Source organism: Mizuhopecten yessoensis, unplaced genomic scaffold (genome assembly GCF_002113885.1).
Source record: "Mizuhopecten yessoensis strain PY_sf001 unplaced genomic scaffold, ASM211388v2 scaffold9687, whole genome shotgun sequence".
NCBI lineage: Eukaryota > Metazoa > Mollusca > Bivalvia > Pectinida > Pectinidae > Mizuhopecten > Mizuhopecten yessoensis.
Window position 1 is genome coordinate 292850 of NW_018408172.1, and position 22872 is coordinate 315721.

General features: G+C 36.8%; 2 protein-coding genes across 8 annotated transcripts in view; one reads left to right on the plus strand and one right to left on the minus strand.

The window, feature by feature from the left end:
- Positions 1-7834: 7834 nt before the first annotated feature.
- Positions 7835-12639, plus strand: LOC110458690 (cAMP-regulated D2 protein-like). The gene is made up of 5 exons (XM_021510552.1): positions 7835-8096; positions 8983-9106; positions 9403-9595; positions 11150-11286; positions 11487-12639. Exons 1-5 carry the CDS (start codon positions 7906-7908, stop codon positions 12480-12482), a joined length of 1641 nt encoding a protein of 546 aa, XP_021366227.1. The 5' UTR covers positions 7835-7905; the 3' UTR covers positions 12483-12639.
- A 2427-nt stretch (positions 12640-15066) lies between these two features.
- LOC110458679 (alkyl/aryl-sulfatase BDS1-like) overlaps positions 15067-22872 on the minus strand; it is an 18388-nt gene continuing 10582 nt past the window's right edge. For 6 of the 7 annotated variants that reach the window (XM_021510527.1, XM_021510528.1, XM_021510525.1 and 3 more), the window contains 4 exons: positions 21144-21330; positions 18679-18885; positions 17225-17480; positions 15067-16493 (listed from right to left, as the gene is read on the minus strand). In XM_021510527.1, the coding sequence (XP_021366202.1) occupies positions 15385-16493; positions 17225-17480; positions 18679-18885; positions 21144-21320 (1749 nt within the window). In that variant the 5' untranslated portion in view covers positions 21321-21330 and the 3' untranslated portion in view covers positions 15067-15384. Of the gene's footprint in view, positions 16494-17224; positions 17481-18678; positions 18886-21126; positions 21331-22872 lie in introns of those variants that run through there. The other variant, XM_021510531.1, reaches the window with a different exon arrangement.

The following is a 22872-nucleotide window of genomic DNA, read 5'->3' on the forward strand; positions in this document are numbered from 1 at the left end:
GAGTTACTATATAGTATTGATTATAAAACAGGTTAGCGACCAAAGCGAATGGATTTATTTGAAATTATTTCCTTGCACAGTAAGTAAGACTTGAAAACGACTCATATTCTGATTCATGTTTTCTGAGTAATTGTTTGTCATTACTCCAGATATGCCACCGATTAACTTATGTTATTCGACTTGGACAATTTTCGTTTAATTCTTTACTGAGCAATTTAAATGTTTGTAATCTAAATGCGCAGTCACTAAAATCGCTCCAATGAAACCCTATACAGATAATCCGCTGTACGATACACCACATATTATTACACCGATTGGTATCGTCTGAGACATAGGACAGACTTGAAGTATTTCTACAAGTGTCACTGAAAAGCACACGAGTCTCCTATAGTCTTTCATAATGCTATAAGGCAGGTTGTTCATTTCGCAATTCTGTTTTCAAAATTAACATCACATGTAAAACTACGTGTTGGAAAAAGAACTCCTTAGTCGAATAAAAGTAAGAAATAGACAATATGTTTCGTTTAGATAAATTTATTAGGTAATACAACATATTAATATAAGTACGAAGCAATGAAACATAGTAATAAACAATGACTTAGTAAAACAAAATTGCGTAGGTATAATAAAGCACTTGAGTATTCTTATTACAACATAGATACATACACTGAGTTCAATTGTTTGTGGTTTCACTGAACCAATCGGCACGTCCTCTAGTACTGCTGTTACAACATAGACACAGACATTGTATTACACTGTTAGTGGTTTCACTGAACCAACTGGCACGTCCTTTGTAATAATGTACAACACACGCGGGTAATGTTACATAGACATAGACACGGTATTATATTGTTACTTCGGTATCTCGGGAGAGACAACAGACGTTTTAAACTTTCATGTAAGTCAATATACCAACCTGAAGCACATTCGGGGTATCATTCTGCAATGTCATTTAAAAAACCCAGATTTGTTCACTCGTATAAATAAACAACATATTGCTAGGGTACATGGGGTCACAACAGAATATTTGAAAGTTCCCGTAGTGCTCATGGTACATACTTATAAATTTTAACACCTCGTCGAGCACAGTTTAAGGTTCTTCACCTTTTCTTTCTGTGAGTATGGTCTTCTTGCCACTTGGAGGTTCCGGTTTGCACATATCTTGTACCAATGTCACAGATTGGGATAGCGTGCATCCATTTAAGAACTGCCGAGAGTGATGCTACCCGAATAACTGTCTAAGTGACACTCATTTCCAGACATGCGCAGTATTTAGGTTTACAACACATGCTGTCAGTGTGCTTTTTATGCGTTCTTGTCATGCAGCCACATGTGCGATGAGAGTCGTTCCTCGTGAGAGAAGACGGTAGTTTAAAATGGTGATGATCCACCAACTTCTTTCCCGTATCGCGTATTTTCCAGACTGTGTAGAATGACTGGATATTGTTTCCCTTGAGAATACGACTATCTTCCTTTTTTCTCCCGCCACATTCAATGCAGTTCAAGTCGTTGCTGTTGTCATCACTAGACGATGAGACCAATGACGCGAATGAAGAACTCCTTCCGGTTTTCCCCGTACCAAGAGATGATGTTGTGTTAGATTCCCGGGGGTTTCCGGCGGAAGACGACCGCTTCATTACCTTGGCATGGGTTATTACAGAGGCGAGTCGCGGATGGCGTATCATTTCTGGTTTTTCCATTGGATACGGCAAAGATGACCAGGTGAAATCTTCCGTTGTGGTCGAATTTAGTTCTTTACACATAATAATATTTTTTGATAAGACTTTGTCAATTCTTTTTGACAGTCAGATATGACGAGTTCGTTAATACAGTTGCGTATTTAACAGCTACTATTTGTCAGTATGTTCAGTCTTTCTGGTTCCTCTGAGTTCTATAATCCCACCGCTCTTACGTAGTATATATACCTGAATGAAACAATGAACGGTTGTTTTAAATTTAGTCGTATACGTCATATGTCATACACATTGGTTACTCGAGCATGACCGGAATGTAAACATGCAATAGTAAGAAGGTGTGTCGTCAGGTGGCAGTACGCCAAAGTGGCTGATCACGTGGCACCGAGCCAACTACATACGTCACGTGGAATTTTCCCAATATTATATTATATATAGATACATTACATAAAATTGAAAATCTGACGTATAATCTAACCATATGACATATCTATTAGCATTAACGTTAGCCTACACCCCTGTTATCGGGGTGAACGTCCGGTGTCTGTCAATATCTGTACACCGGGATACACCCTGTTATTTCCGGTACCACTCACACTATATTTCCCCGTCATTGTATCGTCACCTGAAGAATGCTTTATATACTGTATTTAAAGGTAGAATTTAAAAAACAAATACACATAGGGCTGGGTTGTTTGTATTAACATATCCTATCTATCAGGTGAAGTGTATTTAATGTACACCAATGCACTCCGGATTTACGACTGGCTTTGTCTCCACAATCGATACTAATAGTCTGACAGGGGCTACAGGGTGCACATTTACATTGTCTCTATTGATATTGACATATCTACCTGACCTTGGACTGAACGATTATACTGTAAAATAAATAAATCTGCAATGTTGTTTTTTCATTGTTATTCCTCCAACTATACACTTAAAACTTTATTAGGTAACTCAGTGCGAAATCCTGGAGAAATATTTATGTGAGTTTCTAATTGCATTAACTGCATATTAATATAAACAAATAGTTTTGATATCGACAGTACTTCATCTATATACATATCATTTGTTTTAACTCATTCTGTTGCTGTCAGAACAGCATCAGCAGCTTAATATTTCGATTAAAACTAAAATTTTCATTTCCCAATACTATCGATAGTTTCTTGTAAGTTCCATAGATTTAAATCATTGTATAGAATTGAAATCTGATTTTAAGAAGGACGTTGAATTATCAAATTCTAAGCATTTTTTAATGGATAACCACATCGACACATTGGTCTGTCGGTCAAAGTAACTTTAAATGAACTTTAGAGGACTACTATTGCGCCTAATTTGTATATGTAGAATACTTACCATTCAGTTCACATATCTGTAGTATAGTTGGGAATCGTTATGTCATGATTATTCCAACTACAAGAGAAATAAAAATATATAAAAAAAAGCTAAAGTCTTTAAGTAGGTTTTCGGGGGTAACTATAATTTCTATAGAAGCGCAGTGTATTTTCTCAATTTTTTGGAAGTATTTCTGATGTACGATTGTTAGTTGATTATACACTTTGTTAAGGGTTTTGTGTTTTGTTCTTACTTCTCTAATCGAGAAGAATATAAACTTGCCTTTAGATATATTGGCCCGTTAGTGGCATAAGAGGAAGAAGGAAGTCCTGTGATAACACCTCTAGAGCACTCCTCCTGACATTCCAAACACGATGTTTAACAAGGAAATGTTTTATAGAAATTACAATCTAAATAAAGGCGATATTGTTATTGTCCCTTTTTAAATTTCAGCTCGTTATTTTATCTTATTACATTACCAAAGTTTTCTATAACCTACTTTTGTAATCTAAACTTGAATGAACCCATGGTTAGGTTTGTCATTAAAAGTTATATACAGTAATTACCAAGAACCTATTAACCCTTAGAACAGCGGATAGTTTAATTGAATTACCAATAAGCAGGATACGTCAAGATTTAATCTGAAACCAGGGGAAATATGTGTAAAAGGAATTATCTATCAACCCTAGCATGCTAAACACGTCACTTAATGTCCATGCTCACAGATGTCTTTGTATTCTCACATGCTGGGGCGATAAGGAGAGAAAGTTGTGCATGGTCCGAAATAGTTAATCCTTGTGCGTCAACGATTTTAACGGGCTTGGCGAATAACGTATACAGATACATTTATCATGATTAGAGACAATCTTAAAATCAACTACTTAAACAAGCCTTCATGCTGTGAAGATAATACATAGAAAAAATAACAGGACCAACAGAGTATCTGTAACAAAGCTGTTTTGATTTAACAAGGCAAGAGGAGATGTAGTGTCAATGTACAAATGTAATATGTATTTAGTTGAAGTTATACATTGATCAGACATACACGAATTACATATCCTGTTTATTAAAGGTTTTATTAAGTCCCAAAACATGGATTGGGGACTTGATGTTTAATCTTATTTTCTTCCTCTTCTTCTTCTTCTTCCTCTTCTTCTGCTTCTCTTTCTTCTTACTCTTCTTCCGTCGTGATTTTGTTCGCACTTTTTTTGTCAGAAACAAAATGTAGGGTCCGATGAAATTTGACAGGTGAAACGGAGCGGATGCTTAGATGTGCAGCTTTTTGCAGCTGCGCATCCAAGATGGCAGCCGTGGCCTCTGATTGGTCAAACTTGACATATTGACTGATTTATATAATTTTTTGTTTGTAGGGGTATTATGCCGTTACTCACATTATAGTGACTTCCTTTAGCATCATTTGCCACTCCGGGGTTCGATTTGGGGAATTTGGTAATAGCCCCCGTTACAATTAGCACGATGTGTGTTTACTAATGACACAATACATGTAACCCCAGTATAATGTGTGTACTTGTGTGCACAGTATTAGTTGTGTGAGTATATTGTGTTCTTTCTTGTTTATGAACCCAGTGATTCTCTGCATCTTGTCTTACATTAACAAAAAGAAACAGTAATAGACTTTTAAGTGTTTGATAAATACAGTTTTGTAATTTTTTACATGGTTTCTGTCCTATTACAGGTTATAAACAGAAGATCAAAGAGAGCACATTATCCACTAATTTGTACTTTATGTTTCCGTACGTGCACTCTACACACGTTACATATACTGTATATATAACAGTGGTTAAGCTATATATATAAGCGGCATATAGTGCCGACACACTAAACTGTATCATTTTGTAGGTACACTGATCCTACCCCAACGATATACTGTATATAGTAGTACTTAAGTTATATATAATGTGGTAGAGTGCCAAATATATAATAGTGTTTAATCTATTTATAGTGTGGCATAGTGCCAACACGCTATTGGCTGTAGGTGTATAAAAGGCGTGTCACTACGGAATGTATGATGAAATATTAAGCTGGCAATGATTTGACTGAGAGCCATTCAGGTGGAAAATATAAACATACTACACAGTCAATTAAGACAAGGCATGCAAATTTCCACAAAGAAAATAATTCAGGAAGTTTTAGACAAGTGATATAGTCATTACATATGATAGTATTATCTGGTTCTATTAATGGATGAGATTCCCGCATTCTTTTGTGACGTGTTAAAATACACATCTCATTCAGAAATTCTCGAGACAATTTATACAGACTTCGCCTTACAGTTTTGTTTATGAATGGGCGGATGAATACTTGCATGCATGTATGTGTGTCAAATAATGGCCTAATGTATGTCATATGAGGTGTATGATTTTCTAACAATCCACTGTATGTATTATGTTGTATGCATTGAAAGATGGCTTTAAAATATGGTATTGTGTTATTGTAAACACTATTGTGTTGGTTAAATATTATGTTTTCTGATGAAAAACCCGTTTTATACAGTGTATGTTCTAATATCATACCATTGTCACATGTAAATAGTCTAATATGATATTCATGTTTGCCGTCTGAGGATGTTAAATTACGACGTCACCATTAGGACAATAGACTTTTAGTCATATGCTTATATTATACTAAGATCGGGTCATCATTATTAGATTTTTGTTATGTTTCTTTCGATATGAAATTGGAAAACGTCATGCTAAAAATTCCAATTTAGCTTGAGAAATTATTTTATTCAAGAATTATTGCCAATAGAACGCAAATTGAATGATATAAACATGTGGTTAAAATATAACAACAACTGAATATTAATCAGTACTCCTCTACATTTTGAAATTCATACATAAGGTTTTTTTACGCACCACTTCTTTTTGTTTAAAATATAAACTTATTAATTTTACAACAATTATAAAACAAGTTATTTCAACTTATATTAATCACTTTTGTTGGCCCGGATAGAAGCGCGCGTATGGTCTTAATGCCTCTTTTGTTCCAACAGTAGTCGCTGAATTAGGATTTTCAACTGTTTAGCGGTACTGATAAGTCCTCTAAAGACTGACCAGCTGTATGGTACAGTAAATTTCATGTTTGCACACTGTATCTATTACTAAGTTTTGAATGTGCAATGATCACCTGTGTGTGTTCAATTTCCATGACTGACGTTTATGAAATCAAAGTGCTTTACTTAATTGAATAATTTAGTTGTCTCTTATATATCAAGAAACCACTTTGACAGACAACCTGATAGAGTTAAAAACACTAATGCTGTAAAACCTTGTCCCCAAAATGAAATAAACGGAAATTAATACAGACATAACTGCGAACAGGAGTTATTATTTTTTCACAAAGTAATTGCTTGGCACTGGCTTCAATCATGTACAATCCATACGTTTACTCTGAATATAGTTAAAGACATAATAACTTAAGACAAAAATAGCACCAGACAATCACATGCATAAAAACATTAGTCACAATAACAATAGATATGATAGCAGACGTATTACATCAGATTAATACCATTAGACTTATAGCGCTAAACCAAATGTGTATCAAATGATACAAAGCAATGCTTCCTTAACCGCAATACTGTCATACCTAGTTCACAAATAAACATAATACACAAACGGGAAAATGAAAATATAGAAGTTGTTCTATCTAAGTAAGCTTTATAAAGAGATGGTCCTATTGTCATGTATGATTCACAATGATTCCATACATATATGAATCCCTTCTGGTGGTTCCATACAGTACACCATTATTGAACCCGCTATGAGTCATTAAGTAAAACATCCGGATGAGTAGTACAACAACCAGTACTGTTGTCCTGCCATTTAAACCATAGACAGAGTCATTCTTGGTAGGGATATCTGTTAATGGATCATCTCGTGTCATTTTACATACCATATTGAGAGCGGGTAACTATGATTGTATCCCCTTGTCTGAAACTAATGATGGTATGAAATCAACAACACTGTCATATGAACCTGAACTATGGAGATGTAAAAGGTCTTTCCAGAGCCACTCTCGTTGATAACATTCCAAACGGTCGGAGTTATTCGTTTATGAAATAGGGACAGATCTAACATCGGATTATGATGGAAATAAACAAATTCAAATACCTCTCCCAGATCACAATAAATACGAATATGTGTCAAATATAAGTATTCGCCGTATTAATGATCACAAACCTAGGCCTGTAATGGACACACATAAAGGAATTAAGTAGTCGTAAGGATAACATGATATATTAGTTCAAATCTTTGTCTGCTTAGGGGGTCGTTTAACAATCTAAGTTGATTTAAACATATATATTGCCCCAAATTTGAGCAGAGGATTGGGCACAAGTTATAATTTTCCTCTAATACAGCGCATATTGATATATAATACATGATAGCATTGAACAAGGCATACGTAATACATTTTACAATAATTATATTTTACTTAAAACCTGTTGCTGGATTTTATGAAAAACTGCACATGTCTCAAGATAAAGCATGAACGAATGGGACAATGTAAACTCCTAGACCAGTTGATTTTAACGTTTGACTAAATAATGAAATACTTGATTCCGATGTTTAAGGATTATTTTCAACATGGAAAATTGCAGTTGATTTGCCCAACACATCTCAAAATTAATTTATAAAAGGAAAGATGAGATGAGAAAGATATGTGCAGCGTATTAGAGTGAAGGATTTAGTTATCTTCACTGGTTTTGTTTGTACTAGAACAATAGTACATAACATATAGAGGGTAGATAAACATTGTTTACACTGACAGTCACATGTGAAAGATAAAGGTCGGGTATGTTTAGGTACGGAGTTTGATCCTGCGTTACAATTTACAAGTAGATGACATATGAATAATGAGTTACTTTCCTTCACTGACCAAAATGGAAATCTACATAATTGTAGTGATGTTCATGGTCGGGGTGATCAGCGCCGATACCAATGTTGTAATACAGACGAAGCTTGGTAAACTGACAGGTGTGAAAACGGAAAGTAATCTCAAGTTCCTCGGTGTACCATACGCTGAACCACCTACCGGCAACTTAAGGTAGGTGTTAACATATTTTGCCCTAAGTATGACATACCGCAAACTAATATTGAGGACGTTTAATGGACATTTCTCGGAGTTGGTAGAAGAATAAGTCACGAAAATAGACATATTTATACTGTATACTATCTTTAGTTGTACAGAGTTATGCGAATAATCACTTTGCACACTCTCCCCCGTAACAAAAACAAAAACAAACCATTGTATTTATCTAAGAATAAGATCAGTTTAACAAAAAATGAAATGCATAGTATCTAGTGATTGCATCAAAATAATATTGTTTCAAGTTACAAATAATCGATAAAGTTATGTTAAAAAGTACCATCCGCGTTTCTTTACATAAAAACTTATTTTCAGTTTACCAAAAATTTATCAATATTCTGCCAAACTCGGGAAGCGTGTTTGATGTTCAATGGAAAACCATTAAATGTCCTCTGTATGTATTAAGAGATGGTGGTTCCGAAAGTATAAAATGATTGTATACTATGTATTTCAAAATTTCATAATAATTTTTTTTATCACATTTGTGTATAATAAAATAAGACCTTAATAAATCAGTTCATAAATTTAATGTACCTGCCTGCAGGCTGTAGAATGTTACCTATAAGTGTGACCTCATACCTTGTCTTTACTTGTCTTACATGTTTGGTTTAAGTTATCTTTGCAATGGAATTAACAATGTAAGCTTTCATACTGTAGACGAACCACATAATTGCTACAAACAAAAATAAATCTAATCCCGAAGATAGCTTGACCAAACAATTGAATGTCATTAGAAGGATTGGAAAAAATCTAAGTCATAATGTGACTTATAAGTTAAAACTGCCCACAAGATCAAATAATGTATTAGTCCATTTAAATTAAATACTTTTCCATCGTTGCACAGATGGGCGGATCCAGTAGGGCGGTCGCCATGGTCACCAGCCATGTACGACGCAACCAAATTAAAGCCTGGATGTCCACAGAAAGGATGTTTTGACATGAACCCAGCTTTCGTATGTCCAACTGAGGTATGATGGCTCTAACGATCACATATCGACCATAGTATCACGAGACAGATGCCTTATGACATAGTGTGCCATGGAAAATTAAGTATCACAAAAGCTTCTCATAACAGATGTACTCTGAGTATACTACATCCTTTAACATGTTAAGGGGGTTGTTTTGTTGAAGAAATGCTGTATAGAAGTTTACAAGAGGAATCATAATTTCATATTCCACATAAAGTCTTTTATCTTATTATCTGAGTATGAGTGATGTATCACGTTTGTTGATTTTTGTAACTTTGTTTACGCTCTTTCTCCAGGTATCTGAGGACTGCCTGTACCTGAACGTGTTTGCACCAGTTACGGCCAACAGCTCTTCCCCAAACCTTCCCGTTCTCGTCTACCTCCACGGTGGTAACTTTGTCCACATGAGTTCTAACGCTGTGCTGTTTGACGGCTCTGTACTGTCTGCGAATGGGCAGATGATCGTGATTACACTAGACTACCGTCTAGGTAAGGGTAGATAATCGTAATTAATAACACTAGTTAAACTACAGCCTACGTTAGAGCATAGTATCGTGATTACACTAGACTACCGTAAGGTAAAGGCAGGTTATCGCCATCGCACTTCACTGCAAGTTAGGAAATGGCACCATAATTAGTGTTTAAACACTACATCATATACTGATTAAGGTGGGGTGATATAATCGCTATAATTACAACAGATTACATGCTAGTTAAGGACATCTTTTAGATTAGCGTAATAAAGTTATCAAAATACTCTAACTATGTAAGACAAGCCAATACAACGTACAATAAAATCTTCAATAAGATTCATCAGTTTGGAAATATGTGATATCACAAACAATGTACGTATTAAACGTGTCGCAACGTTTCTAGACCGACTGGTCCCTTTGTCAAGCTATGACTAAGTGAGTGATTTGTATTGTTTACCTGTACAACGATGTGACGAAATTGTATATTGTGTATGTCACTCGCCTATCGATAGGGATCTTATACAAACTGCATCAGATAGGTTACAGGTAAGGTGTAGATCTAGCCCCCGCCCCTGTTGGGTTATACAGATGACTCAGCTGCTATCCACCCTAGTCTCTGTTCATGTTCTGAGTTTTCTGATTTTGATAGCTTCTTTGATTTGTCTCGTTTTTGTGTGTTGTTCCCTTTTAAACTATTTTGGCATTGTTCAAATCGACGATGTGATTTTGGGTGTAAGCGTGATCTGTTAATGCCGATTGATTGTACTGGTTGGTGGATGTTTTGCGTGTGGATCTGGTCAATGTGATGTTGCTCATTTTCTCTACGTCCTGTTGATGTTCCCTCAGTCGTGTAGCAAATTTCACTACATCCTGTTGATGATCCCTCAGTCGTGTACCAAATTTCTCTACGTCCTTTTGATGTTCCCTCAGTCGTGTACCAATTTCTCTACGTCCTTTTGACGTTCCCTCAGTCGTGTACCAAATTTCTCTACGTCCTTTTGATGTTCCATCAGTCATGGACCAAATTTCTCTACGTCCTTTTGATGTTCCCTCAGTCGTGTACCAATTTCTCTACGTCCTTTTGACGTTCCCTCAGTCGTGTACCAAATTTCTCTACGTCCTTTTGATGTTCCATCAGTCGTGTACCAAATTTCCTCCCAGGTTCAATTTTATATTACTGCTGACAATTTTTGCACGGAATTTGGTATACAACTCCTGTTTTGTCTAAAATGTCAGTCTTGTCTTTGGGGTGCACCAGTAACTGTCTGAGTGGTCTCATCGAGGTGCTGAAATGGTGTTTCCTCATCACTCTGGCAAAAGCCTGAGATGTCCCCTTCACGAAGGGTAAAGTTTCCCAGTCTTTGCATTTGGTTAGGCTTTCATTCCTTTTCTTCTGTCTCGGTTTCGTTCATGAATATACTGTTTTATGTATAGATAGGAACAAGTGAAACTTTTGTATTTGCAGTGTAAAGCATACTCATCGTGTGGTTTCCATATTATTCGTTCAATGACGATGATCAAGTTGATTACTTTGGCAGAGTCTGATTTTTTTTATTTACTATGCATACAGGTGCTCTGGGGTTCCTAGTAACCGCTACATCAAACACGGCGGCAGGGGCCAAGGGCAACTATGGCATACTGGACCAGCGCATGGCGCTCAAATGGGTCAAGGACAACATCCGGGACTTCGGTGGCGATCCCGACAAGGTACCTGCAGACAATGAGTATATTTCAGTCCTCATTGTCCAATGACATGACCGTTTTTAAATATATCAATTATCGATCACAACATCATTATGGATATGATTAATATCAAAAATATAACTGGTATCATATGAATTCAATAACGTGAGTCTATGTCAAAAGTACAAAGTGCTGATACCCATTTTTGTTTCTGTTGATATGAGATGACTTTAAGTGGGCAGAGCGCAGGCGCACAATCGGCAGTTATCCACATGATGACACCTGCCAGCTCCAAGTACTTTCGGAGTGTGATCCTTGAAAGCTCTCCGTTTTCCATCCCCTACAAGACCCGTGTAGAGGCCCTGTACCTCGGTGACTTACTGGCAGACAATCTTGGCTGTTCGCGGGGTGATATAAACTGCATGGCGACCAAGTCGGCGGATGACATAGCAACAGCTCAACATACAATCCGCTCAGACCCAACATCCATAAAACTTCTAGACTTCTTTGAGCCTCTAGGACCTTTCGTCGACGGGTCTGTCGTTCCATATCAGCCACTAGAGGCGATGAATCACGGCATCATAGCAGATGTACCAATACTGATAGGTACAACTTCCGAGGAGACTCGAATATACATATACGAAGCTTGGAAGAAAAACCTGACGGTGCCCTTGTATACTGCAGCACTTATCGGAACATTCGGACCTAATCATATAACCCAAGTACTGCAGATGTACCCTCCCGTCCACGTAAAAGACGAGAGGGACGATTTACAACATGTAAGCACTGACTTCATCTTTAGCTGCGCAAAGCGAAATTTCTCAAGAGTTGCAATAAACCAGAACAAAAATGCCATCTTTAATTATGTTTTCGACCACGCGTTCTCATTCGATGGTTGGGGCCCGAATTTCACATGCTGTAAAAATCATGTGTGCCATGGGTCAGAGATCCCGTATATGTTTCAGCCAGATTTTAAGAATATGACCCTGAATGCGGATGAGAAAGTTATGGCCGATGCCTTGGGCAAGTACTGGTCTAATTTTGTGAAATCTGGAAATCCGAACAAAGGTGGAGTTACGCCCCCTACTCTGGAATGGCCGCAATACAATAACTCCACCAATTTCTCCGCGCTGCGGTTTGCCACGCCCCGTAACAACATTTTAGTGAACGTGAAACAGGAACTGTGTGATTTCTGGGATACGGTAGGGTACGGTGCATAACGAGACGTTTTTATAACATAGATAGGAAGTCATTTTATATATTTATCAATTATAGAGTTATTCTGAATGATAATTATGGTACAATAATTTTGAAGATAAACTAAAACAGAAAGCTGAAATGTCATAATTAATGAGTGTCTCGAGGAATAAAGTAACGACAAAGTTTATTTGAATTACAGTTGTTTTGTTTTAGACACATCAGGCATTCCACTAGTGGTCAGGGACAGTTTCTATTTAACCAAACTTGGTGCACTCTAAGATACGCGTTATGACTTCATTTTCGCCATCGTTATCGTTCCTCTCCTCTGTTAACATCATACTAGCCCATCCTCTTTATTGAGCATTTATGTCACACTTGATTTGCTATCCCAAATCCTGTTTATGTTAAATATTTTGGTTATATGCCTCAGGCTGATCAACAAGCTACTGTTTTATAAATTAAAGCTTCATCAGGACATGGAAAAGTTTCTAGCTAGATATTTCAGTATCTATCCTAACCAAAGAATCGGTGTTTGTGATCGTCGTTGACTTACATAACTGTTTGACGGCTCTGTACTGTCTGCGAATGGGCAGATGATCGTGATTACACTAGACTACCGTCTAGGTAAGCGTAGATAATCGTAATTAATAACACTAGTTAAACTATGTTGCAGGAAATGGAAAAGACTCATCCTGTCAAGTCAGTTGCTATTTTTTATTTAGAATTTTGTCCATTACGAAATAGAATAAGCATTTACTATAAATGCGATTAAGCAATCAAGATGGCACATGCTAACCTCATCCACCCTTTCGCAGTATCATTATTTTGTCTGTTTGTTTCTTTCTGTGTTAGTGGGGATTGGTGTCGTTTTGAGCAAGTATCTCTTCCGTTCATACTAGCAACGTCTATTTTATTAATAATGAAATGTGCTCGGTCTTCCTAATGTCATACTTTGATACGATGTATTCATAATCTATCGTCATGAGTTTGATATACTCTGTCTCAGATAATCCCCAGTGTGGAACACCCAACCCACACCAACATTCAATTGTTTTATATGAAGCAAGGGAGGCAAGCAAAGTCAAAACCAATGAGGTGGTCAACAAGCGCAAGTACAAATGCATATTATGGTTATTTGTAATTATTGTGCTCATTTGCAGCATTTATGTCACATTTTCCTTAACGATAAATCAGATGTTTTGGTGTTTTTCCACTGAATAATATCGACATTTCAATATTTTAATGCTTCTGTATGCGTGCTGACCACATAAGAATCAAAAGGCTCAAGTTGATTAATAAGAAACATCTATACACCATGCTTCTGTTGTCAAACCTACAACTCCCCAGCAAATGTATTCATTTAATACATTCGTGAGCAGACGACAGGATGTGTCTAAGTTAATACGCTGGTAAGCACATGACACAATTTATTTATTAAATACGTTGATGAACAGGCGGCTAAATCTCTTTAATGCGTTGGTGAGCAGATGACAGGATATATTCACGTTAATATGTTGGTAAACAGACGGCGACATGCTGTTAAGTTAATAAGTTTGTGAACAGACAAACAGATATATTCATGCTATTAATTTGGTGAACTGACGGCAAAATCTTTTTAATACGTTAATGAGCAGACGACAGGATAAATCTAGGTTGATATGTTGATAAACAGACGACCAAATATATTTACGTAAATAATTTGGTGAACAGACGACCAGATGTATGTAAATTTATACGTTGATGAACAGGTGAAAGATAATATCTAAATAAATGTTTCTATCTCAAGATTATGATAAAGTGAGTTGCCGACTAGATTTTTTTGGGGAAAAAAATCTATTATACAGACTTTTTGGTGGATAATTTTGTAAAATTTTGAAAATATAAATGGAAATCTGTGATACTGTGTAACATAATGTCCTTCCTTATAACGCGACACCTGGAGACATACACGTGCCCATAGTTAACGATTCTGTTTTTTATGTTCTGTGTTCTTAATATCAAAGTTTCAATGTTGAGCTGTCAAGGTTAAACTCGAGAACATGCACGTTAAATAATCACTATTTGGAAAAAATGGACATGGCATTGACAAATGTTTATAAATCGGTACTCTGCAAAAGTATATTTCCCTTTGGAGACGACGATTGAAAGAGATTTAGAACAGACGTTGCGCTTTCTTTAAAACTTTAATTAGGTTATCACAGTTTATTGCATTCATTATTAAACATATCATAAATACACAACAGGGTACTGAAGACAGCATACATGACCACACACAGTCATTATAAACTACATCACATATACGTGAACATTCCTTATTTAGGATATTACACGTATACACACGTACAACATAAGACATCACATAGACGCACACATTCATCAGTTAACAAAACAAACACAGACATTTGATTGATATGCCATCTCGCTTGGTGCCATCACATTTTTCAATTAGCCTATAATTCTCTATGGATATATAGCCAATGTCCTTTATTCCGTCTTTTCTTATTGCAGAGTTATGTTCTCTTGTGAGCAGGTATTGATTGTTATGTCATTTGTTTGTGAGAGTAACGTCATACATTTTTGAGAAAACGACGTAATTTTCTCACACAAACCAATGACGTAACAATCAATCCCTGCTCACAAGAGAAGATAACTCTGCAATACGCAAAGACGGAAAAGCACCATATCGTTGTTGTAGTTCCTCGTTGCCTTGTAGTGAGGTTGTACCGCACTATAACCTTAACTAATGAGTATGTCCCCTTCACCTGGTTTGAGCTGTTAATATATCAAATTAAAGAGTTGTTGAATAAATTTTAGAATTGAGCTTGCTGTATTTTGATCATAGGAAATTTTTAAGGAAATTTTCATTTAACTTCCATCACGTTGTTTATCACTTGCAATTTTCATTTTGGTCCTAAATTAATACTAGTCCCTTTCAAAACATCCCATAATATTCCTGAATTTCATTAACCCGCCCTCAACTACGAGTTCTCCTATCCCATAGGCTGTCAAAGCCCTGGTGCGACTAGATATGATTTCTTTGAACACAGTTTCCGTCAATGACACTTTGACGTCATACGTACTAGAAGGACTTTCCGTAACTATGGCAATGGAATTACGGATGGTAATAACAACATGTTGATCAATGTCTGTAAATTCGAAGTAAAGCTGCTCTGACATGGAAGAACACTCTTCTGGTTTGAATCGGACGGGAAGTGCATTAAAAATTTGAGCGACTGGAATTACCTTTATTGCATTTTCTCTAATCTTGATTTTCTTTTCTTTTATATTGATTTCTGAAGCTTCCTCAAAGGCAGATGTCAAGTAATAATTTCTGCCATTTGCGCTAATCTGTTTTGCACCAAGTGACGACAAAGCGTCAATTTTAATGTCTCGTGCTTCCGTATTGTCTATATTCGCGCGAAGCACGTGCGAGGAGAGTTCTAGAGCCCACTGGTAGTCTTTCTCTTTATATGCAGCCTTGGCAGCGTCCATTAGTTTATTGGCGCCGACCAACCGAACCATTTTCTCTGCTTTTACCTTTGGTGTTAATGGCGCAAGATCGACTGCGTCGCCGCTAAACCAGCCAATGTATGACGTGAATACTCCTTTTACCGACCAGGCTACGGTGCCATAGAACTCCCGAAGGAAGGGATGGGCGGCCAATTGTGGGGGAAGTTTGACCAGATCCACGATCTCCTCTTTCGTCAGACCCTGGTTAATGTAACGTACAGTCTGGTCGTGTATATATTGGATGGCGTCCCGGTAGGCGGTCAGAGTCTCCTTAATGTAGCGTTTGCCCTGGAGTGGTCGGGTGTGACTCGGTATAAGATACTCGGGTCCGAGCTCAATCATGATGTCCAATGAATTTACCCATTGCATGAGATCACGTGACGGGGTTCCTCGAATGGCGTACAAGTTCGGAAACGCTCGGTACACATCGTCAGCACACAAGAAGATTTTCCTGTCGGCGATCCAGACTCCTATCTGGTCATCTGTCTCCCCAGGAATGTGAATTATCTGTACCGGGATACCTGGGAATGGTATAGATACAATTTATTAATACATACAGAAACACAAAGGAACGCAGTCTTACTTAGCTAATACAAATATTACCACCAAACTAAGAACGATCTGGTTGAATGTAAGTCACGTAAACACATACAATGCTTATATATTTAAAGAAACAGTACGTCTCTCTTAGTCCCCATTTAATTCCTTCCTCGTATTGCAAATCGAAAACAAATTGCTTTTCCATGTAATTGTAGAAGTCGATAAAACACATGTTAATACTATATACTGGGAGGTGTTTGTATGGTGTAACTTTCGCCTTTGTCGCCCTCCGTGTTGAGTGCGAATTCATCACTACTGCCAATATTTATGAACAACATAATAGTTATTGAATGTGAAAGGCGGAATTTACACTGGACGAAGATGGAATTTTATCGGCGAAGGTCGAAAGCTGAACGCTGAAAAGTTTCCTGATATACAAATATGTCATTACCGAACTACGGTTGGATTTCATTTTCAATATTTGTTTTCTTGGGATTTTTCATCCTTTTTAAGTCTTTTATCAACGCATTTAAGCTAAGCCTGAGTTTCCTCTGGCCCTGAAACCAGACATCTATCTGTCAAAATATCTACGTCTGGTGTCAGGGCCAGAGGAAACTCGGGCTAAATTAAGCTCAATTGTTTTCTTTTGTGTTGACGCTGCGGTCTCTTGTTACCAATCTTTACCTATCTAGCTATGTTATATACCACTAACCTGCCATTGTTACGTCCGTTACAGCCTTGGAGACGAATTTGTTAGGATAGACTAGTCCAAAATTATTGGCTGGATCACCATACTTCAGTTTAATCCCAATGCCTGCATTGACCGATTCCGGTAGCAAAACTCCAAACTGTCTCATTGCTCTGGTGAACGTGGCGCCATTCACAGTCGAAAATGATCTCTTCATCTCCTTTATGATCCTCTCATGGGCCCAGATATCGGGAGGGTTGTTTTTGTCCTCTATAAACGACTAAGATATAAATGATAACATGCATTAAATGTTCAGTGATATCCGACCCAAGATAACACAAAACAATAGAATTATTCGATTTATATATGCTCGAAATTCACATCGTTGTAAATTTGAAAATTGATCTCTTACTCCGTTACTTAATGACCTTGTGATATTTTTGATATTTTTTGTTTCGTAATTTACCTGCAAACGGTGAGAGGTAAGAACATCGAAACTGTCCATCCCCTCGTACATCACAATATTTTAACTTTCCTAAATAACCATAATCTTTACAATGGAATGATGGTTCAGAAATACATAAATGTGTACATACATGTTTTTTTTAAACAAAAGTTTAAGTCCGGTGTAGAAAATCATACAGATCCTATGTCGGAAAATAAACTTAACTTAAACTAATCGCGCTTATAGACTTTTGTCTGTTCCATGGCCACATAGTGAGTCCCCCTTTACCCATAAAATAATAGATATCTGAGCATATGTAGCAGGATGACAGTTCAATGCGGTATATATGGGCAGACCTTGTAGTGTAGACAGTTGTCTTCCACCTCTCTGTCGTGTGATTTACAGTTTTCATCAAATACTGCATGATACAACTACAGAAACCTTGTTACACAATAATTATATCATACTAATTAAAATATTTAGAAGTCCGTTGGTGAGAACCATATTACACATACTGTCGTTATTACTTATGAGACCTATATATGTCAAATTGATATATAGTTTTACAGGACAACGATAAAGGACCTACACACCAAAAGTCTCATCGATACTCCAGGGGTAACGCTCACTTACGTTCCTTGCACCCTTGGAATATGTCATAGCAAACAGCAGAACTGTTTGATTGGTCTCCGGTAAAGAAACTGACCAATCGCTAGGCTGATACCTTTCCTTTGAAGATTACAGCAGAGCGACAATCGACTTCAGAGCCAGTCAGTTTTACCGTTAGGTGACCGCAAGATTATTTTGATGAACACCAAAGGATCAACTAGTCTTCACGTCTTGTCATCAAGGTGTCGCAAACTGCGCCTTCGAATTTGCTATGACATATTCCAGGGGTGCAGAGATGCTAGGATGCTAGGATGACCAGAAGTAGACGTTAGTGTGACCTAATTTTTGCATGGAAGAATCATGTCTAAAACAATAGACTTTGCCGGTTTTTTTTTTTTGTTTTGTTTGTTTGTCATTAACTTACCGATGCTCCAATGATGTGGTCTGCGTGGTTGTGTGTATACACGATGGCTTTGATGGGTTTGTCAGAGATGTTCCGAAAGGCTGTCATGATCTTGGAGGCTGACTCGGTACTTTCCGTCACATCCACGACCACCAAACCATTCGGACCCTCCAGCAGTATAGAATTAGCCAATGCGTAACCAATGGCAACATACACATCCTCAGTGACCTGTTGTTGGAATAAAAATATCTTTGTAAAATTTTAAGGTCTAATCAACCAAAGCCTGAAGTGACAATTTGTGATCTGCCTCTATAACTCGTCGATCCTTAACCATTCACACGTTGGACATCTTCTTGAAAAGTGTTGAAATGAGGAGTATTGTAAAGGAAACCAAAATGTGTTAAAATGGTAGCTTATAATGACGTAGAAATTATCAAGTTTTAGAGAAATATATGAAAAATAATATTATATAAAATTATAGCAAAATGGGCAAGTTAACCTTTATCGTTTACAATTTTGAAACATATTTTATTTCTAAAAAGGCATTTAATACTGTCTTTGACAACTTAGATAACGTCCTTATTTGCTTTTTACTTTTAACGATAACACAGTGGTATCATTAATACTATTGGCAACATATCTGAAATACAAGTTTTATTAATACTTATACATAAAAATAACATTATTATGTGTAAGCTGACATAGTCATTAAATCTACAATGACATCCACTTGAAGTGAATTGTACATCATAGATATTTACTAGGTCAATAAGATAAAGGAACGTTTGCATACGTTCTTCCTTACAACATAGATTATGTTAAAGGGGCTGATCGGGGAAAAAATGTCATATTTGCTAAAATGGCATACACATGTTTAAAATACCTTCTTATGAAATATACCGATTCAAATTTTGCTGAAATTCACTCCATAAGAGTAAAAAATATAATTATATTTAAGAAATCCTAAATCGTCACCTGACAGTCTAAAACTCTCAATTGACCCAGATCAGTGATGTAATTTTACCGAACGCGCGTCATCAACAAGGCCAAATGTAAACATCGCGGCGAAAGAAAAAGATGCATGCAAAAGTCATGACAGGCACGAGGTATCAATACCGTTGTATATAACAACAACATATAGATGGGAATACTACACTTGCATCATACATGACCTTTGGAAACAATTATTTACGTATAGTATTGCTGTCTTGTCCGCTAGTTGAGTCCGACATAGCACATGACGGCGTGCTATTGTTGTTATCTTCACTGCCTCACTTTCGAAACAACCACGTGACATATATAAAAAGATCTGCGCTAAATTTACGCGGGGCTACCCCGATATTTCAGTGGTCAAAACTGGATATTGCAAGCAAAACTCGACCATCATATTGCCGTGGCATAACTTTTGGAAGGCCAGAGAACGCATTTAGACCCATTTATTTTGTATTTTTTCCCCCAACCAGCCCCTTTAATAGATACCCTTTATGCACTGGCAATGTCTAAATTGAGGTCAATGTTTTATCGCCATTGACCAACAATGTTAAACAGTATTATTTGTATACGCATGCGTAACAACCGGGAATATTAGGGCTACTGACCCTCTTTTCGGACACCGTATTTCGGGCGATTTAGGTTGTATTCCGTACTCTAATGTGAGGTTAACGGAACGCTATGTCAACTAAAAAAGTGTCTGCACGCCACTTTTAGCAATAAAGTTTTTGACCATACGCCAAAACAGTTATAGAATATTCCAGATGCCAATAGCAAGATAAAGAGTATTCAAGATGCTTTGCAGTCTTTCACATCCTCGATACTCCGCGGAGTCACGCTCACTTTCGCTCTGTGCAGTGAGTGTTAGTTTCAGGACATATGTTATATCTACATGCTTAGTTTAGTGTTACAGTTCATTAACGATAGGTAGCTTGGAGATTATTTCTGGAGCAATAATTAATTTTATAATATTAAATCAATTGTCAGTCTCGCGAGAAATCGTTCTTAATGGGGACATGCTGTATGATTTTCTTCGTGAAATATCATTTTTTATATATAAAATAGCTCATAAAAGGTATAAAATATTTGCTTAATGATAAAGAATATCTTATAAAGAAAAGTATTTAAGATACTCTATTTCTTATGAGATATATTATGTATAGCTGGCATCTGATAAAATTGTGTCTTATAAGCAAATCGGATATGTTATAATAAACATACAATGTATATAACATATATCATACACTTTTAAACATATGCAATATATTATATTTAACGTATTGCAACTAATCTTATTGAAAAGAAGATTGGCATCAATTGCTTACTGCATCAGAGACTACAGACCCTGATAATTGTGTAAACATTTCTTTGAAGTCACAATTCCTTTATATCAATGGGATCACGTTATATATAAAGCATTTTACTACATGTGAAGGGATGTAAGTCTAAATAAATACTAGTGCAACTTGTACTACATACTTAATACACTACTTGACCTTTATCACTTCTGGGACGTTGAACTCCTTGCTATGAGTGACCAGATCGCGGTCTGACTTGGCCAGTGTCAGGATTCGATCCCTGTAGGAATGACCGCTTCCGGCAATTATTCTATTGCCTAGGTACAAGGCCAGAAGACCTAGGACCAGCATCAGTAGCAGCTGTCTGTCGTCCATACTTGATTACCTAGACCAGCAAGGAAAAGGACTTGTCATTCATATGTTGGAAGCATATTGACTTACTTGGTATTTTATTGTAGTTTTAATTAATTTCGTAAAATTACAACATGTGTTACAGTATTTCAAATAAATGCATCATCCTCGATATCCAGGGGTAACGCTCACATCGCCCTGTGTAGAGAGCGAAGGTGAGCGTAACACGTGGATATCGAGGATACCTATCGAAAACAAATCTATGAGTCACACTTATACAAGATAACCTACTAGTATACCTAAAACCATAATCATACAATTATCATATTCATATCATATGTCATATTATGTTAACATCTGATAAAAGAAGTACATTTAAACATTCAGGATTTATTATTTCAAACAAACTTGCCTTTTAAATAAATACAACTTATCTATTTAAAACCGGGTTGATATCGTATTATAACATGTACCTCGACGTTTAAACTCGATCAACCTTTATCATTGCTACTCCTAAAGTATTTCACACTGTGTTCCTTCAACATAACTCCGTTTATAGCCTCCTTTATGCGTCACTACCTTACATAACTGTCAAACGTCACCGTTTAAAAAATAGTCGCTTTGTCATCCAATTTCATTATTAACTTCAAGTGGAACCTAACGATAATCTACAACACTGAATGTTCTGTAAATAAATCAAGCATGGATAGGCTTAAAATAATTGATAGATTAAACACAGATTTGATCGTGTTCAATATACATTTAAGGAATCCCGTACCACTGCCCAAAAATATGCATTGTAAACGGTTTTTCCGGCAAGACTTCGAACTTTGAAAAATCTTCTCTGAAAAAATATTCCCTGCATAACTTTTATGAAAAAATGATAAAGATGGAAAACAAAATCAACAACAGTGTTCTTGGTGTAATATTTAGCAGTGCTAGCCTAGGATTCAAACTCTGGATCTCAGATTGATCTATTGCTGCTTAGACCAAATTACCGACCTGGTCAACAGATGTGCCCTGATCTATTGCGCTACAGTGGTTAAGAGAGGGGTACTGTATATACGAACAACCACAGTGGAATTATCTAATGTTGTCTGCAATGGGACAGGGATCCTTAATCGCATATCATTGTATGTAGAAGGTATACATTATAAAAGCCCGCCCTTATAACTTTATGTATGATTTAAATCGTCATAATATTACTTGTATGTTTCTCTAATTTCAATCACTAGGGACAATTAGACCGAACCTCCATCACTGGTGAAAATCCGTAGTAGTGGAGAATAGGTGTGAAGGTCCCTAGCAATGAATAGTCCCCTAGTGATGGAGAATTGGGGTGATGGTCACTAGTGATGGAGAACTAGGGTGATGGTCCCTAGTGATGGAGAATTGAGGTGAGTTTTACCTAGTGATGGAGAATTGAGGTGAGTGTTACCTAGTGATGGAGAATTGAGGTGAGTGTTACCTAGTGATGGAGAACTGAGGTGAGTGTTACCTAGTGATGGAGAATTGGGTTGATGGTCCCTAGTGATGGAGTATTGAGGTGAGTGTTACCTAGTGATGGAGAATTGGG

Bases quoted from the DNA above. Each gene is read 5' to 3' on its own strand.
- LOC110458690 (XM_021510552.1), top strand. From the start codon at position 7,906: ATGAGTTACTTTCCTTCACTGACCAAAATGGAAATCTACATAATTGTA. The intron at 8,097-8,982 runs GTAGGTGTTAAC...ATCGTTGCACAG, and splicing joins CCACCTACCGGCAACTTAAG to ATGGGCGGATCCAGTAGGGC. The intron at 11,287-11,486 runs GTACCTGCAGAC...TGTTGATATGAG, and splicing joins TCGGTGGCGATCCCGACAAG to ATGACTTTAAGTGGGCAGAG.